Source organism: Rosa rugosa, chromosome 7 (assembly GCF_958449725.1).
Source record: "Rosa rugosa chromosome 7, drRosRugo1.1, whole genome shotgun sequence".
Lineage (NCBI taxonomy): Eukaryota > Viridiplantae > Streptophyta > Magnoliopsida > Rosales > Rosaceae > Rosa > Rosa rugosa.
The window spans coordinates 21211949-21237288 of NC_084826.1; the positions used below are offsets into that span (position 1 = coordinate 21211949).

The 25340-nt window shown below is 44.6% G+C and overlaps 2 protein-coding genes across 2 annotated transcripts; one reads left to right on the forward strand and one right to left on the reverse strand.

Moving 5' to 3' along the window:
- Positions 1–21176: 21176 nt before the first annotated feature.
- Positions 21177–21986, reverse strand: LOC133721201 (uncharacterized). Its single transcript, XM_062147752.1, has one exon. The coding sequence runs from the start codon at positions 21938–21940 to the stop codon at positions 21365–21367; it is 576 nt and encodes a 191-aa protein (XP_062003736.1). The 5' UTR covers positions 21941–21986; the 3' UTR covers positions 21177–21364.
- Positions 21987–23691: 1705 nt separating this feature from the next.
- On the forward strand, positions 23692–24024 carry LOC133723034 (protein SMALL AUXIN UP-REGULATED RNA 12-like). Its single transcript, XM_062149871.1, has one exon. It carries the CDS (start codon positions 23692–23694, stop codon positions 24022–24024), a length of 333 nt encoding a protein of 110 aa, XP_062005855.1.
- Positions 24025–25340: the final 1316 nt, after the last annotated feature.

The window sequence follows — 25340 nt, forward strand, 5'->3', positions numbered from 1 at the left end:
TTGCCAAGGTAATTAACTTCCTATGGAAAAACATATACTGCCGATTCGGAATCCCCGAGACCATCATCACCGATAACGGTGCGCAATTCGATAAAGATACTCTCCGGGACTTCGTTGGCCAGTATGGCATGCAGATCCGATATGCCTCCCCCGCACACCCACAGACAAATGGCCAAGTCGAAGCTATCAATAAGATAATCAAGCAGAACTTAAAGAAGAGACTCAACGACGCTAAGGGCTTGTGGGCCGAAAAACTCCCCAAGGTGCTATGGGCGATACGAACAACCCCGACAGAAGCCAATGCCGAGTCCCCTTTCTGCTTGTCCTTCTGCACCGAGGCCGTGATCCCTGTCGAGCAGGAGGTACGTAGTGAGAGGGTCGCATGTTTCGACCACTCACTAACTCGGAAGGGTTGAACCTCGACTTGGATCTCTTGGAAGAGCGCCGCGAGCGAGCCCACCTCCGGAATATCAACAATAAGCAGCGTATCGCTCGCTACTATAACGCTAGAGTCCTGCCTCGCCTCCTCTCTGTCGGGGACTGGGTGATGAAGGAAAAGATGCCAACCCCAACAGGGCTCAGGGCCACCTGGGAAGGGCCGTACGAAATCATAGAGGCCATTAGACCCGCTACCTTCTACCTGAGGGAAGCAGATGGTATCACCCTCCCACATCCGTGGAACGCCTAGCATCTTAGATACTACCCCAAGTAGGGCAAGGGTTCCAAGCTCGCCTCCGCAGCGCCATCGCACCCCCCCCCCATGCTTGTAAGCGTCAATATCCTCTCCCTTTACTTTTCTTAGTCCAATGTATTTTGGCAGCCGCCTTCGCGCGGTATTATATACTATGATATTACATATATATCGAATGCTCTCGTAATGAATGCAACACTCCTAATCGCCACACCCAGCCACCGCATCATGTGAATATATATTAACGTTTATCCCCTTTCGACCGATGGTCAGTCACATCTCTCCCGTCATTATCGCCATGGGCCTTACGATGGCCACCACAACACGCAACAGGCAAGGGCACGTTGTACAGCAATCCCAACTTATTGCCTACACGCTTTATAATATTAATGCGATATCGCTCACGGCCGGTTACGCTGACACAGCACAATGTTGTCCCTCGCGAACCCTTGCGCTGCCAGTTGCGATCAAACGAATGAATGAATGAATGTTACGCGATACGCCAATGAATGAGTGTTACGTGATACGCCAATGAATGAATGTTATGCGGTACGCCAACCAATGATTGAATAACAGTGCGATATCGCCCACTGCCGATTCCGCTGATACAGCACGATGCTGTCCCTTGCAAACCCTTGCGCTACCAGATGCGATCAAATGAATTAATGAATGAATGTCACACGATATGCCAATGAATCAGTGAACGAATGTTACACAATACTCCAATGAATGAATGAATGAATGAATGTTACGCAATACGCTAACGAATCAACGAATGTTACGCGACCTGCCAACGAATCAACGAATGAAATGTTATGCGATACGCCAACGAATGATTTGAGTGTTACGCGATGCGTCACTGAACGCATGATTCACGATATGTGATACCGCACCTTTAATAAATGCCCCTACACTAAGACTTACAAGCGATACGCAACACATCGCCATGTTATCACCATGCACATCGCGGTTCGGGGCCCCTCCCCCCCACTGGGTGGCGATGGATAACGCCGACGTGTAGCCCCGCCAAATGACCTCGCCCAATGCCAAAAGATTGCCACTCGCTATCGCCACAAAAATCGATATCTTACTACACCCTATAATGCGGTGCCCACACTCACACTTCACCGCGTTACCAACTGAAACACAATGAAAAGCTCATTCATAAATAAAGGGGCAATAGCACCACGAAAGACGATATATACTCCAGAAAGAATATTTATTACAAAGGGGCTTTGCGGCCAATAGTGATACATCAATTGATACTTCGCACAAATGCGATAAACAGTAACAACACATATTCATACAAATGCGATAGACATGCACCTATCCTCGCGTGTCCTCCCGAGTCCGATACAGGCTGGCTCCGATCAAGTCTGATTCTTTGGAATTTGAAGAGCTTCAGCAGAAGATTGGAAGAGGTACCGGTCCACCACTCTCCGCAGTATCACCACCCGATCTCCATCATCGTAGCCCGCCGCACCTCCAACAACCTTGGTCCTTGGGTTTCTCACTTGGACGGCTTTTCATTTTCGCGGGGGCACAGATCGCACAATCCCCAAGCGGATGATGAAGCCGAATCCTTGTGAGATTAGGCTATAAAGCCCATAACCCAAGGTGAGATTAAGCTATAAAGCCCAGAAATCTGGAAACACACACTGCCTAAAGGGAAGAAAAGATTTCAGAAGAAGAAGCACAATGAAGAACAAAGAAAACGCCATGTTGAAAATGTGATCAACCCATCTCCTTACCCCTGCCTATTTATAGGGAAATGCCACCGCACCAACCATCTCTAGACGACCAATCGTTGCGTCACCTTAATGATGTCACGCCCCTGATTTTAACACAATTAAAAATTGATATATAACCCTATAATTATACATGCGTAATCGTTCAGCCATCAATACAAAATACCTGGAAACTTTTTCCTTTTCAAACTACATACACATTAATGCCCTGAACCCACAATGTCAATATTGACCCGACCACAGAGTCATATATTACATAAGCTTACGAATTAAATTGCCAACACAATATAAAACGTAACTGCTCCTCAGAGTTTACTACACAACGGAAGTCATAAAAATGGTAAGGCCAACCAAATAATATGCTTCCTACCCGTTCTGCTGCCAACAAGCCGCCTCAGCTTCAGCCACGATCACCCTAACCTGCAAGGTTAACCCCTACACCGTTTGAATAGTGCATCGGGTTGTCACACAACAAACCCGGTAAGCTTTTGCAAGCTCGTATGAGTAACTCAAAACAACTCACGCAAAATCACGGGATAAAAGCCCGCACAAGTCACGAGATAAACTCAGTCAAATCACATTTAAATCAATAAAAAAATCACGGGATAAACCCACACAAATCACGAGATAAACTCACTCAAATCACGTTTAAATCAATAAACAAATCACGGGATAAACCCACACAAATCACGAGATAAACTCACTCAAATCACGTTTAAATCAATTAACAAATCACGGGATAAACCCACACAAATCACGTTTCAATCAAGAAACAATGCACGGCGGACAGACTAGAGCTCTATTGAAATCGTAATCACTCGTCCTACCAAGGACGTGATTACTTATTTCCTGCCTTGGTCACCATCTGCAACCTGTCACCATCTGTGACATATGATTTCAGACCCCGTCTGATCATGAAATCAACATAAAGGTCGCCATCTGCAACCTGTCACCATCTGTGACATATGATCTTTAGACCCCGTCTGGTCTCAAAGTCAAACGTTAAGTAAGTCACACCTGACCTTAAACGTTACAAATATCTAATTTCGACTTTCCTATCTCTGCTCACCATCTGTGACCCTTGGTACAAAGACCAATACATTTAAATGAGTCACGCTTGACTCAAAAATGTAACATCAAACTCAATACATTTCAACAATAGAAAACATCTTTTTCCACAATATTGTTTCCATGAAAAGTCACATTCAACAATAAAATAAGCATCATCATGCATATTATTCATCAAATATCATCCACAAGAATATATATATATTTCACGTAAATATATATATACGTGTTATTCGCTCAGGAATGCCTACTAATACCAACTATAGTTTGCAGTTAAATAACTAACGCCAAAACGATAATGGTAAGCTCGTTCGTAAATGAACATTGTGAGATTACTCACCTCGAAACTCCCGCTGCGTCTTCAATACAGAACAAAGCAGCCAATCACAATAGCCGTCCAAAGAATACTTCGTCAAGTACCTAAGGAAACACAACTCTGATTCAGTTAACGAATCACAAGGAATAACGTTCGAAACCCTAAATCGAACCAAAATTCCCAAGGTGACGCCAATCGAGGCGAAACCACATCCGAGACCTCCCAAAGTCTCCGGAACACTTCCACGATCGATGTGTCCAAGCCACAAGTCGATCCGATGCTTAAATCCTCAAGGATCGAATAAATCAACCGGTATGAAACCGTAAAAATCATAACAATTTCATACGAACTCCAAAATCTGCATATTATATATCGGAACGCTCGTATCAACGAGTAGAACATATATAGTACCAGAACAGTTCCTTACATGGCCGGAACACCACCGGAACGCCGCCACAGGCGGTGGCGCACCGCCGCCGGCCAAAAACTCATTATTCCACAAAACTCCCAACATAAAAAAGCTTCATCTAAGCATGCTTGTGAATTCTCATAACTAGCTCGAAGTCAGAAAACAAGCATAAAGGGTCGAAAACTACCTCACAAGTCGTGAACAGTAATCCAATCCGAGTTGACCCAGGTTTTACGTGAATCGATCCAAACAACCACCAAGGATCGATCAAGGAGGCTGTTCTGAGTTCCCCAAGCCCAGCTAGAAGCCCCGCCGACGTCGGAACAAGGATTTCCGACCGGGTCCGAAATCCTCAAGCTTCACCGCCTTGCTGCACTTCGTCCACCACGAATCGGCGCAAGAGGACACCACAGGGAGGAGCGCACGGAGGAGGCGAACCGATCTGGGCTCGTCTGGTGGTCTGCCGTCGCCGGAGCTCGCCGGAAAATCCGGGTCGGATCACCCGGTTCGGGTCGGGTCAGTTGAAAAACCCAGATACCGAAGGTATCAGTCGAGAGAGAAGAGAGAGAAAAACTGAGGGTTTCCGGAAGAGGAAACCAAATGAAAATAGTAAGTTTCCCGAATGGGAAACTTCTATTTATACCAAAGTGGAAACTTCTTCCAATGACCATAACTTTCTCATACAAACTCCGATTCTCGCGTTCCGCATGTCCACGAACTCGTATCGACGCGCTCTACAACTTTTGTGAAGGAAGTTTTCGGAGAATCTCAACGTATCAAAAGTCAACCTTGAACCCCCCCTAAATCCACACTTTTCGAATACAAATTCATCTGAAACACTTCCGCTCCATCCACGAGCCACGAAACCATCCAATAACCACAATTTAAATTCTGGAAAATCCTCGGAAAATAAATACGAATTTCCGGGGCATCACAAATGACCTGCATTAATGACAAAGCAACCAATCGACAATGCAATAAATATATGCAGTGCACGGGGGACTATCGCCCAACAATATCTCTTCCCCATAAACTTTACGTGTTCCAATACCAAGCGGACATTCCAAAAGTCAGACCACTCGGTCAATTGTCTCAACCAATTCCAAAGCATTTACAGGAAAGGAAAACATATCGCTATCACAAAACGACAAAATACAGAAGTTAAGTCTCGCCCTCGGCACTACGTGCCTACTCCTCTACTCGATCTCGCTCCTCCACCACGTCTCGCTCACCAACATTCTCGCCTTGCACCTCGCCCTCTTGGCCACGGGCCCCCTGCTCGCCAATAGCACCTTCCGCCTCGCGATCGCCTGCTTGGCCCGATGCATGCTCCGATACAGCCTGCTCCTGGATCACAATCCCTAGACCTCGACCACCACTTGCAGCACTGGTTTGCGATCTCGCCGCCTTCTTGGCCTGCATATCCCACACCATCTTCTCCTGATCGACCCAGCTGACAGCGATACCATCTCGAATCGAGTGCAAGGCCCTATCCGAGAAGGCTTTGTTCATCTTCTCATGAAAATGGGCCGTCCGGACATAGAGATCCACCGCCTTATCCGCACCATCTCGCCTCGCCTTGGCGAGCTTGTCCCGATGGGTCTCGGTAGCAGCTTTCAAGCGAATGCAATCCTCGGCAAAATTACTCGACCGAGCCTGTTGCTCGGCTAACTCCTTCCTGAGCCGCTCCATCTCTACCTCCATCTCGCCTGCTTCAAGCTCAACATCTTGTAAACGGTCCACCTCCCTTTGCAGATTACCAACCTGCCCCTCCAAATCCACCACACGATCTAGATAAGGAGCAAAACTCTCTAAGGCAGCAGCGCAAAGTTCCAACTCGGCATCGCGCTCCTGGACCTACCTTTCCAAGTCTTGCAGACGCTCTTCAGCCTCGGCCACCCGAGCCCTAACTTACTCCACCAACCTTAGCCCATCCTCCGCTCGCTGCAAGTTCCCAGTTAGATCCAGGTTTGCCTCCCTCAGTGGAATGATAGCACCTTCAGCCTCTTGACGACGAGCCTCCTCTATGGCAAGCACTCGCTCCAGCTCCATCCTCCTCGCGATCCCTTCATAAATCACTCGCCTCATATCCTCGTGCTCCACCCGGCCTTGGTCCACCGCACTCCGAAGCTCGCGCGCCCACTCCCTCTAGGCCTCCAGCTCCCCTTGCAGCCGAGCTATCTCCTGATCAAAATGAGCAACCAACTCGCCCGAGGCGTGGTAATTCAGATTCACAGCCTACATCACACACCATTGTCAACATATCTACACGAACGCAATAAAAAATAAACAAACTCATAACGATACGTACCCTCATCAACCTCTCCTGAGCCTCCCGATACCCAAGGCGCGGGTCTTCAGCACTCACGCGACTGCGGTCGCGATGGCAGTTCCGCAGATCAGCAACCATATGAAGGATGGTGCCGTCAGTAATCCCAATCTCGCCCAGTGTACGCCCGAGACCCCCGACAACCTCATTGCGAGAACCCCGCGAGCCCCCACTCGTAGATCTCGAGCGCGATACATTATCAACTCGAGACCTTATACTACCACGAGTGGCGATAACAACACCAACTGGGGGACTCCCGAGGAGAAGCTTCGAGGCCACCCTTTTCCTCGACCCGACACCATCTGTACGGGCACACGTGTCCGACACTCGGACTCCATCCCCCTCGCCATCTTGGGTCCCCGTCTCGGTAACTTGAGCAACCCCGATTATACCCTCTCCAGGCTCAGGTTGCACCTCAGGAACCTCGACGGTCAGACCCTGTCTCGCCAACAGCTTGGCTGGTCACCTCCGCCTCCCCACTATCCACAGTGATGACTTCCCGCGAGACAGGATCGCCAATCTCATCACCAAAAATGGTTTCCAATTGTTCCAGAACCGCATCCTGCACCAGGCGTGCACGAGCACTAGTATCGCTCTAACGCCGCTCTACCTCCTCCAGCAACTTCTCAACGGAGATCTCCACCTCCATCGTGGGCTTCGAGGCCCGAGCCACGTCAACAAGATCCTCCCCTCCTGCCGAAACCCGGAGGGACTGCCTCATCACTTCCCGAGTCTCGGGGGACTTATGTTCGCCAACGCACACTTGGGGAAGCTCACCGACCTCACCAGCCTGCATGGGCTGCGCGCTCCCGGGCATCTCAAGTCGGCTCCCGAGCACCGCGAACCTCATGCCCCTCGGCACCAGCTTCTTCCTCGGCCCGCTGATTGAGATACTCCAGAACGGCATCGGGAAACCTCAGATACATCTCATTGGGCAGCGACATACTTACCCGATGACCCGCCACACGCACCGTATCGGGCAGGTCAACGTCCACTCGCCTCGCCGTCTGCGATTCCCGCAACAACCCATGAATAATGGTATCAGGATCGACATCAGCATATGGGGCGTCGCTCTTGCTCGGAGCCTCGTTCGGCATATCTGCTGCAAAATAAACAAACATTGTTAGTGGGGATACCACACAGCGTACGACAACACACCAAACAAAAAGAGCACCCCTCACCCGAAAACTTCCCCAACTCAAATCTCTCGTATATCGGAAGCCTACACAACCGATAGAACCCCCTCGACCCCTTGGGAACATCACCCTCGCCACACGCTTCCGCTCCAGCATGGTCAAATCCACCTCCTGCCTCACTACAATGTACAAAAACGCTATTAGTATACACCAAAGGCAAGAAAACCCACCAAAAGGCAATCACGATACTCATAAATGGGTTGGAACCGGCTCGGAGCCCGGTGCACCATATCCGGATTCTGCCACCGGCCACCTACTAAGTACGGCCTCCCCCGCCAGCGCGCATAAATGTTCGACAGCAAGTCCTCGATAACAGCACGGCCGCGTGCCCTGAAATTCACACATCCACTATCGCCGGCCTTAGTCGAGTACTGCATCTTGAACATGGAATTGAACTCACTGATACTGGGACACAACAACTTGCTAAGCTTCCATAGCAGCAATACTCCCATTATTTGCCTCAACGCGTTGGGCGATAGCTGCCCTACCGATATATTCAGGCAAGACAGCAGATACTGTAACTCCTCGGGTAATGGGAACGTCAACCCACACCTGAGTTGATACTCGTAAAAGCATGCCCACCCTAACTCGGGGTAACTAAAAGTTTCACCATCCCTCAACGGGCACAACAGGATGTTGTCTGGAATCGCCCAAGTGGACCTCATCTCGGCGATCTGCCCCTCCGTCATACTCGGACCAGGATGATCAATAGGTGTATCGCCAATGAGCAATCGCCCACGGGGCGAACGCGGGATCTCCAATACTTCGACATCATCTACATCTAGCACATCGGGCACCACGGGTTGCTCAACCCTACCCGGAACTCCGCGAGACGAACCCTTGCCACTTCCTCGGGAACTCCCCCACCACCTCCCCGGGAATCGCCCTGGCCAACTCCCCGGGAACCACCCGCGGGGACCACCTCCACCGCGACCGAGGGAAGGACCCTCTCCCCCGCCACGAGAGGCACCACGGGAGGTTCATTCCCCTCCACGAGAGGAACCCTCTCGCCTACCGCGACCGCGGTTTTCACGCGCCATACTCCAAGAAATACAGATGACTGATCAGTCGTTTTCTTTTTATATCGCCTTCCTCAAGACTCCCCTGCAAAAATTCAAATCTTCAAGCCCTACTGGGAGCAACCAAATGAGACTCAGCTCGACCCAAAATTCAACCGCTCCAAAACCTCGCGGGACCTAACGCAACCCAGAACCCACCGATAAATCGCTTTCCCTGAGTTCAACCCCTCACAAGACCCACGCACACCAATACCCTCAGATAAACCCAGAAAGGTCAAGGGACGGCGTACCTGTTCACTCCTCTGATCGAAATACAGAGACAACGACGACCACTCCACGACCAGTTAAAAGCTCTCCACACAACTACGACCCCAATCTCACCTAGTTCTTATCTCAAGCCCCAACACGAACGAAGGAAGAGTAACCATCTTCACATCTCTCCTCTGTCCTTATATAAGGACCTCGAGAACACCGGGACCGTTGGACGTACAAGGACGACGACCCCAGATCTCACCACGTGTCCGACATCCCTGAGCGTTACAGAAGTCATGCGTCGTCGCCTTGGCTACTCACCACTTCGCCATTATTACACGTTACAGATCCCAATACACCGGTCTTCCCGCTCACGAAAGCAAATAAGCTCACCACACGTGTCACCGGGGCATAGCCTGTGCGCTAAAAGATGCATGCAACCCCACCACCGATTCGTGATAGCGAAACAACGTCGAATGCCAACACAACTCACTCACCCCAGCCAAGACTCCTCTTAAGTGGGGACTTGGGGGACTGGGGGTAATGGCTGTACGGAAGCCACGTGGCGTAAACTCGCCTTGAACTTCCGATACATTTACCAACGACAAACTCCCCACCCAAGAGAATTCTTGACTGGGGACTTGGGGGACTTGTTGGTATGCACATACCTCCTAAGCACAAGTATTGGAAGCACAAGACTAGTATCGCCAGCACACCAGCAAGGTAAGCTCCCAGCTGAGGGTTCCGATACCCCTCGGGCGATATCGGGACCCCAAGCGTCCCACACCGAAAGAAACTGAACCAAGCTCCCACAAAACTGCTACATTAAGGTCATGATCTCCAACAACCTAAAGAGGTAACTGTTTACTATCACTTTCCATTATCATTATCTTACTCGATACTAACTTAGGTATCGGAGCGTTGAAGGCTGGCACACCCGGTCTTCCCTCTGACCTTCGTCTGTTTTGCAGATAAGCGAGACCGATAGTGGTGGTGACAGACCGATACACCCCGTGTTCAGCTGGGTCAGACTCCTCTCGAGACCACTTAAACACCTTGTATTCAACAGTGCATATGATTAAGTTCAAATTTTATGCTTCAATTTCTTAATCTTTACCAGTGAATTATATAACTAAAACATCTTTTTTATTTATTTACTGAAATTAACATTTAAAATCTTGAAAAGGAGAATTAGTAGACAATAACAAGGATACGACCTGAAAGAAAGTCCTGATCTAGCTTGACGATCAGCTATCATATTTGGCTTTTCTAAATACTTAATTGAAAGAATTATGGCATGGTAAAGCTATGAATGTCTTAAATAAAACTTGAAAGTCTCCAAGAAATCTGAAGTGCACCCTACAAATCATCTTGATGAGCAACTAGGTGTCACCTTCGATCCCTAAATCCATGATATGGTGTATACACCATGCTAGAGAACACCACATTCCAAACCAAAGGTGAGGCAAAACCCATAGCGACATATCTAGCATAAATTTCATTGTAATCTCTGTTTAAGCCCAAAATAACATGCCCATCTGATGGTGTTATTAGGCGATATTGGGCCAAGACCTTTGGCCCATTTTTAATTGCTTCTGTAAATCAAAGCCCAATAGGGGAAATTCTAGAATTTTGCTGACTTAGGATTCTTCATAAAGAAAAGAATCCAAAGGCTGATTGGGAAATATTGAAGATATCCAAGGATTTCCTACTAAGATACATGATTAGGGTGAATCTCTTAGTAGCAAAATTCAGGCAGAATAAGGATTATTTGCTTGGAGACTACGAAATCAATCTCTATAAAATCTCTATATGAAGGGGGCTAGGGTGAATTCACAAACTAACGCTGTCAATCAACAACCTGCGCAAGAAAATCTTAGCACGCTGCTAAACTCAAATCCCACCCGGAGTACTTTGCGAAGTCTAAACCTCTCCCCTAAACTCGGGACAAAGTAGTTCACGCCTAGACACTCGGAGCAACGAGTAGTCAATCCTCGTCACTCCAATCAAAGAGGGACATCCTTGCCACTCGGATCAAGGAGTTGCACCTCTTGGACACTCAGAGCAAGGAGCTGTCACCATATCTTGGACACTCGGTTCAACGAGTCACATTGCCCTATGTTGAAAACTCTGGAATATCTCCCAGATATAGTATCGATTTGTCAACCATCCTGTGTTGATATGAAGGAGAAACAAGTCAGTCGCTCCCCACACCCGTCATCGAGAGCATCATGTCCTTTCTTAAAGAAACTCACGAACTTCACTTGGAGTTAATCCTACTTCGAGTTTGCAGTCACAAGGAGAAGAAGTCAGGAAGTGCCAGGAACATCAAGACCCGGCGAAATTGCACCAATAGGTTCTGGCACGCCCGCAACTCATGTACATCAACGCTGCCAAAAGGGACAGTTGACCGCCTGCCAAAAACGACTCAAACAGTCCCTACTAACAAATGAAGTTCAGGCTTTACTTTGACATAAACTGCACCACCAAATTCAATTAGAAACAATTAAGTACACCAAATTCAAACGTGTTTCTCTAAATTTTCTTAATTGTTTCAAATAATCCAATACAAACTAACCAGTATGATAAACAACCTGCTAAACTTAGAGTTTTTTTTTTTTTTTTTGTCAAATAATTCATCCATTAGATGGAACACATATTACAAAGGTAATAGGTGGAACACATATTACAAAGGTAATAAAAGAAGATAGGAGTTCAAGGCCGAAAGACCTAATAGACAAAAACAAAAATAAACTACAAGCCAAAGACCAAAAGCTCAAACCATCACTGTACTTAACACAAAGGCAAGCCGCCCTGATTGCGACGAAGTGAACCTCGACAGAAGCTTGACTTTCCAGATGCCAAACATCTCTCCACCAACATTCTCCACACCCAAATTGTATGTACAGGAAGAACAACAAATATACTAAAGAACTGAGTAAAGGTAGTTGTGGAGGTGGAGGCCACCTAGCAACACAACACCACTGGTCCGGCAACGTCCACTAATTTCAGTAGTTTGCCGGTACGATAGCAATTTTCAATGTGGAGTTAAATGAACAGATCTCTGTTGAGACTCCAAGGGTTGAAAAGCGAAGATGAGGTTGTGGAAAAAGAGAACATTCGGATGGAAGATGAGAGGGTGAGGTGTCTGAGATGGAGGAAGATGTGAGGTGTGTAGTAGATCTGGAAATCTGGTAAGAAATTGGGCTAAAACAAGAATAGATAGAATGTAAAAGAGACATGAAAAGCTTCAAAACTGAGAAACTCACCACAAAAATGTGAAGACGCACTTCAAAGGGTGGAGAACACGCTAACTCTCAAACCGATCTTCTCTCCTTTTTTAGCATAAAATACATCTATTTTTAAGCACATCTATTTTTTTGGATCTTGGTAAATGCTCATTGGTTTCAACAAAGGAAAATTACTCCTCCTCTCCTTTTTTTTGTTTCCGTTTTCCGATGTGTGGCTCAAGGCCCAAACTAAAGCAATCTAGCCCATTTTTCCCCATTAAGCGGACAAATTTAAGCATGAAAAGCAAAAGAAAACAGTCCAAGCTGTTGTTAGCAAAAGAGAATAGAATCCCCAAAACGAAACCGAACCCTAATCCTCAATTTGCGCAATCACGAGCACGGCGCGAGGATCAATAATTATCTGGTGAAAATCTGCATATAAAAAAAAAAATCCAGTTTTAATTATTCTAGCATCAATAATCTCGCTATTGTTCAGAACTTCAGATTGTAGCCACTGTTCAAGTAAACCCTAATTTGTGTTTGGCCCAAACTCTAGGTTACTTGACCTAGTGGTAATAGGGTTAAATTAGAAGGATCTAGATTCCTATTCAATGTACGATTACTTTCCTTGTATGATTGAGATTCTATGCATTGTAATCCTCTATATAAAGAGGCCCCTATTATCAATGAGAATACACAGCAAATTCCTCTCAATTTCTGATTCCCTACAACACGTTATCAGCACGAGCCCTAACCCTAGCTTTAGAAACCAAAACCCCAGAAATTGATCAAGCTCCACCGGATTAGCCTTGCCTGCGCTACTACTGCCCCCGCAGCCCCCGCGTCGTAACTCAACGCTAACCCTACCAGGTTAGCCTCGCTGCCCCTGTAGCACCCGCAAGCCCTGCTTGCCTCCCACCTTCGCGCGCACTCGCCTGCCCTTGCGACCGCGACTCACCAGCGACCCCGCGGCATCTCCGCAGCGGCCCCACGACAGCCCCGCAGCATCCTCGCTGCCCCGCGACATCTCCGCAGCTGCCTCGCGGCATCCCCGCAGCATATCTGCAACGACCCCCGCGACTCCGCATTCCCATGACTCGCCCTCAACCGCGCGACCACAGCAACCCTAAGCTCGCTTGCTGCCCCCGCAGCCCTACGCTCACCCGCTGCCCCAGCAGCTCCTACAAGCCCCTGCGTTTGCTGCTCCCTCCTGCGCGCACTGTATCTGCTGCCCCCGCGGCTCTGCAGCACCAGCAGCCTATCCCCGCAGCCTGTTTTCCAACATGCGTGTGTTCTCAAGCTCTGAATCAACAAGTAAGTCTTTGAGATTAAAGTTCCCGTTTTTGAGTTTTTCTCCTTTTTTTCTTCTTTTCTCGGAGACTTGCAACATCCCTTCTTCTACCCCCCTTTCTTCATTATAGGGGAGACCAAATTAAGCCGAACTGTGGGGGTTCGTGCTCACTCCAAGCTTAGAGCTTGTAGAGTTCTCCAAACTTAGAGTTTGTTGAGATAAAACGATCGACCGCAAACATCATTGTTTCGATCTAATTCAACCCCTCTTGGAATCGAATTTCTTGGAAGCGACTACGCTCGGAAATTCCTAATTTCTTGGAAGCGATTACGCTCAGAAATTTTATATGTTTTCGTGGTAGCTTTTTCCGCTCCGAAACTAACCCTAATTTCTTGTTCTCTTTCAGGATGAGTAACCTGAACAAATTGGACTTTGCTCCATTGGGAACAACTGGCTCTGGACATCACAGGTGGGTTCGTGATGTCCACCAGCATCTCAAGGCTGATGGAATCTTGGATATGATTCTCGAGCCTAACCAGGACGTGCTAACTGTTGAGCAAGCTCAAGCTTTGGAAGCAAATAGAGCAGCCTTAGAGGCAAATAAGGCGAAAGCCATCATCCTAATGACTCGTCATATGGATGATTCGCTCCAGTACGAGTGTATGAATGAAGAAGACCCCAGAAGACTGTGGGTCTCACTCGAAGAAAGATTTGGCAACGTCCGTGACTCATTGCTTCCTGACCTAGGAGTGAGATGGCATAGCCTCCGCTTCTGTGATTTCAAGTCAGTTCTTGACTGCAACTCGGAAGCACTTCGCATTAAATCCTTAATGGAATTCTGTGGTAAAGAGATCACAGATGCGATGTTGATTGAGAAGACTCTCTCTACCTTCCCCGTCTCTGCATTGATGGTTGCTAAGAACTATCGAATCGATGTTGCTGCAGGACGGATCACAAGGTTTCATGAGCTCATTAGAGCTATGAATGTCGCTGAAAAGCATGACAATATCCTTGTGAAGAACTATAATTCGAGATCCGTGGAAACAAAGCATATTCCGGAATCCAATTATAGTCGCACCTCTAAGAGAGGGCGCCAAGAGCGAAACCCTAATCTTAGGTATACTTCTGGACATTCTGATCCATATAATCGCTCTACTTGGGAAGGTAACCGCCAAAATAGGCGAACACGGAACCGAAGAGGTAAACGTGGAAAGAGAGAGGGAGGCAACGCCTCTGGCCATGTTGGTGGCGCCACCAACACTAAGAGCCATCTAAATGACGCTTTTAAAGCGCCTCAATCAATGGAGTTCGAGCAAAGAGATGTATGTTCTTGATGTGGAGTGTCTGATCATTGGGCACACATTTGTAGAGCTCGTGAAGAACTTGTCACCGCCTACAAAGCATATTGTGAAGCAAGAGAAGCTCACTATGTGGAACAAGAAGATCAAGAAGATGATCTAGAGTGAAGGGTTGAAGACTACAAATATGGCTGGGATCAATAGATCGCCGATTCTGTTTAAGTCTTTATTTTTCCAAGAGATGTAATAGGCAATTGCCATATTATTTTTGTAGTAGATGCCTATGGTTTAGTCTTTCTTCAAAGTAGGCGTACTCAATGTAAATGTGATGTCTAGGAAGGTTTTGAGATAAGTGGTAATTAAGCGAGCTTTGCTCCACCGACATCTCTCTACTCACCTGGTCACATTTGCGTTGGAATTACCGAAAGAAGTTAGACGACTACCATTGTTTTGAATTAGCTAGCATTTGGATTAGATTCTCCTAATGGTTAAGAGACAATGATGTACTCTGTTGGCTTATGAATAAAATTTCGAGTTCTCTTCATTACTACTCCATTTTGATTCATGAGCATGTTACTTTGTGACTACGATGGCTGGGCCATCAGTATTAATTCAAGGACATGGAATAGCCCAAGTTCCCCTTGCCAGATGGCACCTTGATTATTCTCACAAAACTCTCTACGCTCCTAGGGCAAATCACACCCTATGAATAGCCAACGGATTCCATGCAGAAATGCAAGAGGAGAACAAAAATGAGTTCCTTTGCAATACCTCTAATGATTGCGTATAAAGGCGCATCTTAGAGATGTTTATGTGTCTCTCTAGTAGACTCTATGTCACTATTCGAGCTATTAATCCAATAAAGTCATGAGAGATGATCTCTTGGATTTAGACACATATTGGCTTTGTCACGACAGGATAGGTCATCCTAGTCATGATATGATGATCCGTCTACTAAAGACTTTACATGGACATCCTTTCTCTCAAGCGAAACGAAGCATGAATCAAAAGTTGATTCCCGGACTAAGTGTGACCGCCGCCGTCTACAGCCAGCCTAGGGCCGCCACTGTCCCCCTTGACAACGCCATAGAAGGCGTCACCCATGGCTATGACGCCATGGATGTCAATCCCCATGGTTATAATGCCATGGATGCCACTTCCCATGGTCTTGACACCATGATGGGTGATGTAGTCACAAACTTTGCTTCAAAATGCGTTTCTAACGCTCAGGCCCAACCAAAACCCTCATTGGTTGCTTCTAAGGCCTCTCGCTCATTTTACAAAGCCATTTCCCTAGGAAAATTAGGACTGAGACCGTCCTATGCAAAGGATATGAAAATACTCATTATGTTCTTATATAGAATCCGTAGGGATTCTGTGGACTGATTCCACCAACTTGCGGACGTTTAAATATCTCATGATGTTGGTTGATATGCAAACACGCTGGTCCCGTGTTGTGCCATTGTCCAACTGTAATGCTGCTTATGCTACACTCCTAGCAAATATCATATGACAACGGGCTCACTTCCCGAATCATCCTATTCAGTCAATTGGATTTGACTATGCTAGAGAGTTTACATCGAAGACTTTCGATGGTTATTGCAATGGGACTGATGTTGGACATCATATTCCCATGTACACACCCAAATGGTCTCACGGAAACGACTACGATGGTAGTCAAGACATTGGTAATGCGCACCAATCTCCTTATATTCGCTTGGGGTGATGCAATATCGCATGCAGCTATGCTAATTCGTCTACGACCTACCGCCACTCAATCTACCTCGGCGTTACAGCTAGTGACTGGGTACAAGTATCGTACTTACGCATATTTGAGTGTGCCTTTATGTGCCAATTGCGCCGCCACAGCGCTTTATGATGGGTCCTTACAGACGAATGGGTAACTCAGTTGGATTTGAGACTCCAACAATCGTCCGCCACTTAATGCCCTTGCTAGGCGATCTCCTTACCGCTAGATTTGCGGATGTCACTTTGATGAGACAGTCTTCCCGTCGTTAGGGGGAGATAAGAACACGAATGTTCAACAGGAACGATAGGAATTGTCGTAGTCTGTCCCCACTATGTCTCATCTCGATCCCTGTTAAAGTGACGAGATCACACAAATATGCTGCAAACATGCCTGCAAGGATGGACGTCCCTACGAGAGGACGTAGCGCCACCCTACACAGAGGTAGGCATGGCGCCAACGCCATAGAGAGTGGCACTCTAGCATTACAGGCCATGGCCCCAGCTAGGATGCATGGGAGGCCCGTGGGTTTTGAAGGATACTTTGGCACACTCCAATCCTTTGATCATCGACACTCAAAATCCGTCTCATGAGTATCTTCCGGGTTATGGTTATCTTTGGGGGACGCCTCAACGTCAGAACCTATTCCTGAGAATATAGAGCTCTATGAAACTTACACTAGTGTACATGAGACGTGGGATAGAAACTCCATCATAATGATGATGTAGTTGCGCATGCGCATGAGTTTGTTGAGTCAGATGATATCGAACCACGCTCCGTTGATGAGTAAATGCCAACGTAGAGAGATTTGGCCTAAATGGAAAGATGCGATCCAGGTTAAGATGGATTCTCTAACGAAGAGGAAGGTTTTCGAGCCAGTAATGCCAACACCTCCTGACATAAAACCTATTGACTAATGGGTCTTCGTTAGAAAGCGTGATGAGAAAAAGAGATGGCAATCTCGCCTTATGGCGCAAGGCTTCTCACAAAACGCCCTAGAATCAACTACGATGAGACATACTCTCTCGTAATGGATGTCACTACACTCCACTACCTTGTCAGTTTGGTAGTTTCCGAATAACTGAACATGCAGCTTACAAATGTGGTCACTACGTATCTCTATGGGGATCTAGATACGGAATGTACATGAAGGTTCATGGTGAACTTCATTTACCCAAGTCAAGTGGCTCTAGACCACGGGGCGCGTTTTACAAAGAGGTTAAAACGCTCACTAAGATGACTACTTGATTGGGAATGGATATGCCCACGCGTTTTCCATAACAAGTTTCGGATTCTATCGCGGTTCATGTTGGACATGATCTTCATTAGAAGCCCTTAAAGAGTTAAGGGAAATCGCTGAACACTAGAAATCCGAGTTTGAGATGAAGGATTTTGGGAGAACACGATTATGTCTCGGTTTGGAACTTGAGCATCGTGTTGATAGATGCTTAGGCATTTTGACAAGGTCAAACCTTCAAGCACCCCCATGATCGTCCGTAGTCTTGATTCTGAAAAGGATCCTCTTCGTCGAAAGGATGATGACGAAGATGTGCTAGAGGCAGAAGTGTCTTACTTAGTACAATAGGCGCATTATTGTACTTAGCTCAATGCACAAGACCGGACATCTCATTTTCCATGAACTTGTTAGCTAAGGTATAGCTCTGCGCCAACGCGACGCCATTGGATTGGTGTAAAAGATATCTTTCGATACTAGATGTACGACTGATATGGGCATGCTTTATCCCTCCAGAGAGATGATGGATTCGGACCCATCACACACCAGGAACGTCGCCAACACTGGCCTGCGTCCTCTATCCCCATCCCAAAACGACATGTGTTTTGGAAGGTTTTGCTGATGTTGGGTATGTCTCTGACCCACACAAAAGTCTTCTCAAACTGGTTAAGTGTTCACCATGGGTAAAGACCGTGATATCTTGGAGGTCTACAGAGCAGACCCTAGTCGCTATATCTTCGGACCATACAGAGACTATTGCTCTTCACGAAGAGATTCGTGAATGTATATGGATTGGATCCATAATTACGCATGTTCGAACAATTGTGGTTTGAAGTCTACCATAGATGAGCCTACGAGCATTTAGGATAATGCAGCTTGTTTTGAACAAATGAAGCAAGGCTACATCAAAAGCGACAACACCAAGGATAATCAGCAACAACAGACTCTCCTCAAGATCAAAGTGAACTAGGTTCAATCTGAGGTTAGTATGGCAGACTTGCTCACTAAGTCATTGCCTAAATTCCACTTTCGAGAAACATGTTGGTAGCATCGTTTACGGAAGTTATCCGAACTCCCATGACCGTAGTCATCAGGGGGAGGTGCAGACATCAGGGGGAGATGTCTACATGTATGGTCTCGAAACGTGAAGGGTGTGTTGTGCTCTTTTTCCCCTTCGACCGAGGTTATTTTTGTCCCACTGGGTTTTTGTTACTCGGCAAGGTTTTTAACGAGGCAACGAGAGAAGCACCGCGTTTGGGCAACACAAGGGGGAGTGTTCAAGTAAACCCTAATTTGTGTTTGGCCCAAACTCTAGGTTACTTGACCTAGTGGTAATAGGGTTAAATTAGAAGGATCTAGATTCCTATTCAATGTACGATTACTTTCCTTGTATGATTGAGATTCTATGCATTGTAATCCTCTATATAAAGAGGCCCCTATTATCAATGAGAATACACAGCAAATTCCTCTCAATTTCCGATTCCCTACAACAGCCACAAATTTATAATTTTTCTACAGAAAAACATTACCAGACAAATCATGGGGAATGTATTCCATGCACTGACAGTGCATAGGTACTTGCAATATGAATGGATGTAATTTTTTTTATATTAAAATATATAAAGAGGTGTGATTCAATGAGTGGCCGTTATTTTTTTTTAGATTAAAATAACTGACAATGCACTTACACTGTCGGTGCATACAATCCTCTCCACAAATCATGAGGTCTTCGAGTTGAACGCAAAATTATCCCCATTTTTTATTACATCGCCAAATAGGATGATTTTCTGTTGGTTGAACACTTGAAACCTAAGTTACTGATTGTATGATATATGTAGGTACAATTTGACATCTTAAGCCTTCCTGATGTCTTTTAAAGTACTTGCAAAATGCTCACGAACCTAATTCCTCTTTCAACTTTTATCATTACAACAACAACAAAAAAAATTAAATAAATAAAAATAAACTTTTATCAACTATCTCACATGAGACGGGGGCTCATACAAGACTCATCCCACATAAACACAGAAAAAAAAGCTGGATTCTAACACGAGACTAAAAAGATATACATATGATGTAAATTTTTCTACCAATATAATTATAAAGAACAGTGAATGGATTTCCATTTCTTGTTTTCGCAAGGGTCAACTATAGTTTGAGATCAAACATCAATGCTATAGCACCAAAACAATTTCATCTAGCTTATGCTTTCATCAATATAGCAACGACCAATTTGACAGAGACACTAGTGGAACAACCAAAGAGAAAAATCACAATCAGACGTCTAAGTCTACAGACCATCAACCTTGTACTGTAAGCTTTTAAGTATGGATTAACCAACCCAGTCCTTAATCATCAGATATTCATAACACTGATAAACTGGAAAAGGAACAAATAGCGAAGGCTGATACTCCTAGTATTCTCAGTATAAAGATGACCAGTATTTCAAGCATAAAGATGACGATACTAATTCGTAACTCTAATTAAAAATAGAGCTCACAAGGCACATCTCTACCACGAGGCAGATCAATTACTGTTGACTTCTTAACAATACGAAGAAAAATTATCCAAAAGATAGGTGTGAATGTGTAGTTATAAAATTTTCATTGCAAAAAACACAGATGTAAACATCTATCTGTTTCCCTGCATATTACTTGATTTTTCAAGAATAAAAAAAAAAGTGAAACTGTGAGATATTGGAAAAAGTTTACCATATTCAGAAAAACTGAACTGCAGTCAACAAATGGTGCAAGAGTTCACAATAGTCACTGGTTTCAAACTTTCATTACGGTGTCTACATTTTGATGCCAGAATATAACAAAAGAGTTGTTGATAGAACTTTAGAGCTCAACAAGTTGATTAAGTTCAAAAGAACAACTTATGTAGTACACAAGATACTACTAGACAATGACAACAACAATACCAACATTTAAATACAGCTCACCACCGTAAGGATCCAAAATAGAAAGAGCTCAGAGGAGTCCATAGAAGGAAACTTACTAATATACATATAACCTGATCCTTCATAAAAATCTGATCCAAGGAAGATGTTCTTAAAACACATTTTAAAAGAAGAAATTTTCAGAAGCTACCCTGCTATGTAATCTGAAAACACATTAAACACAAGAACTTGTTCTTCACAGAATTCGGTTTCACCAATACGGTTAACAAGGTAACGCACGCCAGAGAAGTTTACCAATAATATTTTTAGCTTTAGCAAAATCATTGCCACGAGATGAAGATGGATGAAGTTGAATCACTGTAACAGCATATTATGCATCTTCGAGTAATGTTCACAGCGTAATTAAACTAGTAAAATCCAGAAACTGAAGTCATAACAGGTTCACATATTCAGAAAGTAAGCCATTCACTAACAAATCAAAATGAGTAACAAACAAGTAAAAGTCAAGTCTCTTTTGTAGAGACCCAATTAGACCGAAATCGTCGCTAGAATATCAGAACAATAACAACACCAATAATAGCCTAACACTGACCAAAGCTAAAATTCAGAACAAACCAGCCTGCAGTGGGATCCATCAATTGGTTTTCGGGTCGGGCATGGGGAACAACCCGGAACTGGCACCCCGGGGCGGCGAGAAGCCCAAGAACTTCTGCAAATTGGTCCGAATACTGATGGAGCAGAGAAAGTACAAAAATGCCATCGAACAATCCGTCGGATCGTCCCCCTGCAACCCTCTGTGGCTCATCTTCATCACCAACCCGAAGGGCTTAAACGGTAATTTCGCCACCGCCTTCCCTTCGAAGAGGGAGTTGAGGAGGCCGAAGACGACGAAGAGAACGAGGGCGACGACGGCGCCGGACTTGAACTTGAAGAGCGAGAGGTCGCGGCTGGACTCCTTGAGGCTGGTCTCGACGCGATCGATCTTCTTGGTCTTGGACTTTTTGGTGATTTTGGCGGTGGATTCGGTCTTCATGGTCTCGAGCTTCTTGGCGGCCTTGTCTATGGAGGATCGGAGGGACTTGTAGGAGTTGGTTCGGTAGATGAGGACCCATGAGATGGCTTCGCAGATTATGGCGGTGCAGATTGAGATTCCGACGACTGTGAGACTGTCGGAGTATTTCAAGCTGGAGAGGAAAGAGGGGGTCGCCATCGGAAGAAGGTGAAAAGGGAAATTTGATGAGTTTGATCTGATTTGTTGGTGCGAGATTCGTTTGGTTTTGTTGATGGAATTTTGGTGCGGGCCTTAATCTGGACCCAAACTCGGCCCAAGGCCTGTTTCTATTAAACCTCCTATCTTCATTATGTTGTAGGAGATTCAAAGATTGTGTTAATAACAAGCACAGCACCGTTTGGAGATTGAAGACTGTACTTGTGAGACAATAATTTGAAGGAATCTCTTTTATTCGGAAGAAAAATTCATCGCAGATACTGTTTCGTGATATTCTCTATTTGAGATAATAATTTGAATGAATCTCTTTCACTCGGAAGGAAAAATTTATCGCAGACGAATCTTGGACATTCAGTTGTTTGATTTTAGATGTTGGGAAGGTAATCTTTCGCTTAATATAATGGCAACGTTCAATTTTGATAAATTTGGTGTTGTATGACCTCGGGGCTTTATTGAAAATAAAAAATCTATTTCTCTACTACTAATGGGAAATGGAAACAGTTTTAAGGCTAAAAATCTGACATTATATAAATGCGAGAGTACGTGGCCGCCACATTTTTTTCACTCAAATTTTTGATTGCAGAACATCTTTTTCATCATTTAGGCTCCATTTGTGATTCTTTGTGCCTTTTTGTTTTATAGTTCTCCCTACTAATTTCATTGTTTGGTCATGACTTTGAGAAACTTTATACTAGTTTTCTTCGTTGCAAACTTGCAATCGCTTTCTTAGGCGGTTGTTCAGTTGCCGCCTCTACAGTCAACATCTGAGGTCGTTAATTTGTTGAGCTTGGGTGGTTTACCAAGTTAATGATTTTTTGTTATCTTTCTAGAATTGATATTTCCTATGAATTGTTTTACTAATATCGACAAAATTATAGTTTTTACTTACAATAACGACTTTGATAATTTGATGCAACTCACAGGGATCGGAAGAGTACCAATCGTGCAACTCTCTTGTCTCCTATCGCAGTCCATGCTACTGGCTGGTTTGATGTTATCTCTCATAAGAAACCCAGCGACTATTATTTTGTGTGGTAAGAATTTTGAACAAAGCTGTACAAAAATCAACGTCAAGGTCACCTTACAAGTACGTACGTATCATTCTGGCCGATCAAGTAAGTAAACACCATCGATCCATCAATAGAATATATTGGTCAATTTATTACTAATTTGATCTGCTTGTTTAATTTTTTCCATACAAAACCCTTGTTATAGAAGGGTACTTAAATACACTACACATAATATTTCTATTCAATGCTAATTTGCTTACAGGTTTTCTAAGCTATATTGACCGGAAACAGGTTGAAGACAAACTAAATTTGCCTACTTAATTAGCATAATATTATTCAATCAAATCGATCAAGTAGGACACGTACACTTGTCTTATGTGAAATATGACAAGCCAAACTTCCAAGTTGTTTGGCTTAATATTCAAATCTACGTACGTTGGCATAGGAATAAGAAGGACCAGCTGATACGAATGAAGGGCACTGATCGAAATCATAATAGATTTCCCACAAAACAAATTAGAAAATTGGCCAACACTCCACTGTACGTAACCAATCCCGTTACACTGGGAACCGACTCATTATATATAAAGTACGTAGTCGTGATCATATCTCTCACTGCATTTGTTTCCCTCACATTCTTCTTTGGAAACCCTAACTCGATCCCAATCGTTTCTCTCCCAAATTTCCATCCCTAATCTTTCCAAGCTAAGACTACCAGACACCATGAGGTTCATGAATCCTGCATGTCTTATCAATAAGCTAGGAAGAAGCCACTCCAAGAAGTCATACGAACGGTTGGTGCATGAGGATGACCAGGTCGTGAGGTCCAAGAAGAAGCACGGTTCAGCTCCAAAAGGTTCTATAGATTTGTTCGTGGGGAAAGAGGAGAAGAAATACCCAGTTCCCCTCAAGTACTTTACACACCCAAAGCTCCAAGAACTCCTCAAAGAGTACCAAGAACCCGTGTTTGATCCAAGATTTGATGAGCCGATTGTGCTTGAATGTTCTACGGAGATCTTTGAGCAGTTGCTCCATTATATCGTCAAGACTCGGTAAGAAGTTCATTAGAATTTAATGTTTTCTTCAATCTTTCATAGTTTGTATTCAAGAACATCAACTACTATTGTGAATTAGATCCGGAATTTTTCCGCCATGGTTCTGTAAACAAGTCAATTGAATTAATTATATGAAATTTATTCTTCACTTGATTTTCTTCTTTAATTTCAGTCTGGTTGTTATTTAATGCCATATCAAGGAGAGGAGGAAATTATACACTTCATATTTTAGGACCTCTCATAGTCTTTACTTTCCTTAATTTAGTGGACTTTTTCCAAACGATCTATCAACTTCATCTTGGCTTTTACTTTCTTGATATTCCAGATAGCTAGGCTAATAGGCTTCTAGACATTAACCCTCAGCTGCTCAGCATATATATTCCTTGCCATAATATCTCTCAAAATGCAATAAGAGTGAGTTTTAAGCTGAAACATCGAAACAATTAAATAAATTCACGTAATTGAAACTAACTAGTGGGCTAGAGATGAACTGGTTAGAAAATATTTTTATGAAAACGGATGCAAAGAAATTTCAAAAAATGTTATGTAACTCTCTAATTTTTTTTTCCTTTATTTATTTATTTTATTATAGAAAATCAACTATTACAACTCTCCTCTGCACAAATAGTATGCAACTCTCTGCATTCTGGGGTTTCGAGGCGGTAGAGGTTGTTTTGTCCCTCTCTAGCGTGGTTTGCTGTTTCTGTTCTATTAATTGGGGGCTGACGATGTTGGGTTTGGGTGGAAGCGACGCGGTGGAGACACGAAGGTCTCGTCGGTGGCGCTAACATTTTGTGTCATTTGATTCGCCCAACACTTTTTGGCTTGTGGTGTATCGGTTGGTGCATGGTGTGCGACTGATTGTTTTTGGCTGGTACGACCATTTATGGTTTGTGTCTAGCATTTCGCTTTTAACTTGGGGTCTTAGGGGTATGGATTGCTTATAAGGGTTGATCCGGCTGGGGTTTATTTGTGTTATCTTTGCTTATTGTGTAATTAGGTCTTCTACTTTAAGCATGATTACCAATTAATACAACCTTATGTATGGATTACAAGAATGGTATAGTTGTATTGCTTAGCCAAATTCATGCTTTTTGGCGTAGCTGGATGTTAAGGTTAGTTTAATTGGGGTCAGATGTTATCTTTGCCCACGGTTAATTGGTTCTTCAAACTTAATTTGAGTTACTATAATCAGTATCAGGATTAATAAAATCATTTTATTTATGGATTACCAAGTCTGTTTTATTTTGCCAAATTCAACCTTCTTGACGTACAGTCTGATTATATTTGTTGATGCGGGATTTTTTTGGTTTTGTC

What these genes read in the sequence shown, in the direction of transcription:
- LOC133723034 (XM_062149871.1), top strand. Translation starts at nt 23,692, where the DNA reads ATGAGGTTCATGAATCCTGCATGTCTTATCAATAAGCTAGGAAGAAGC.
- LOC133721201 (XM_062147752.1), bottom strand. Translation starts at nt 21,940, where the DNA reads ATGGCGACCCCCTCTTTCCTCTCCAGCTTGAAATACTCCGACAGTCTC.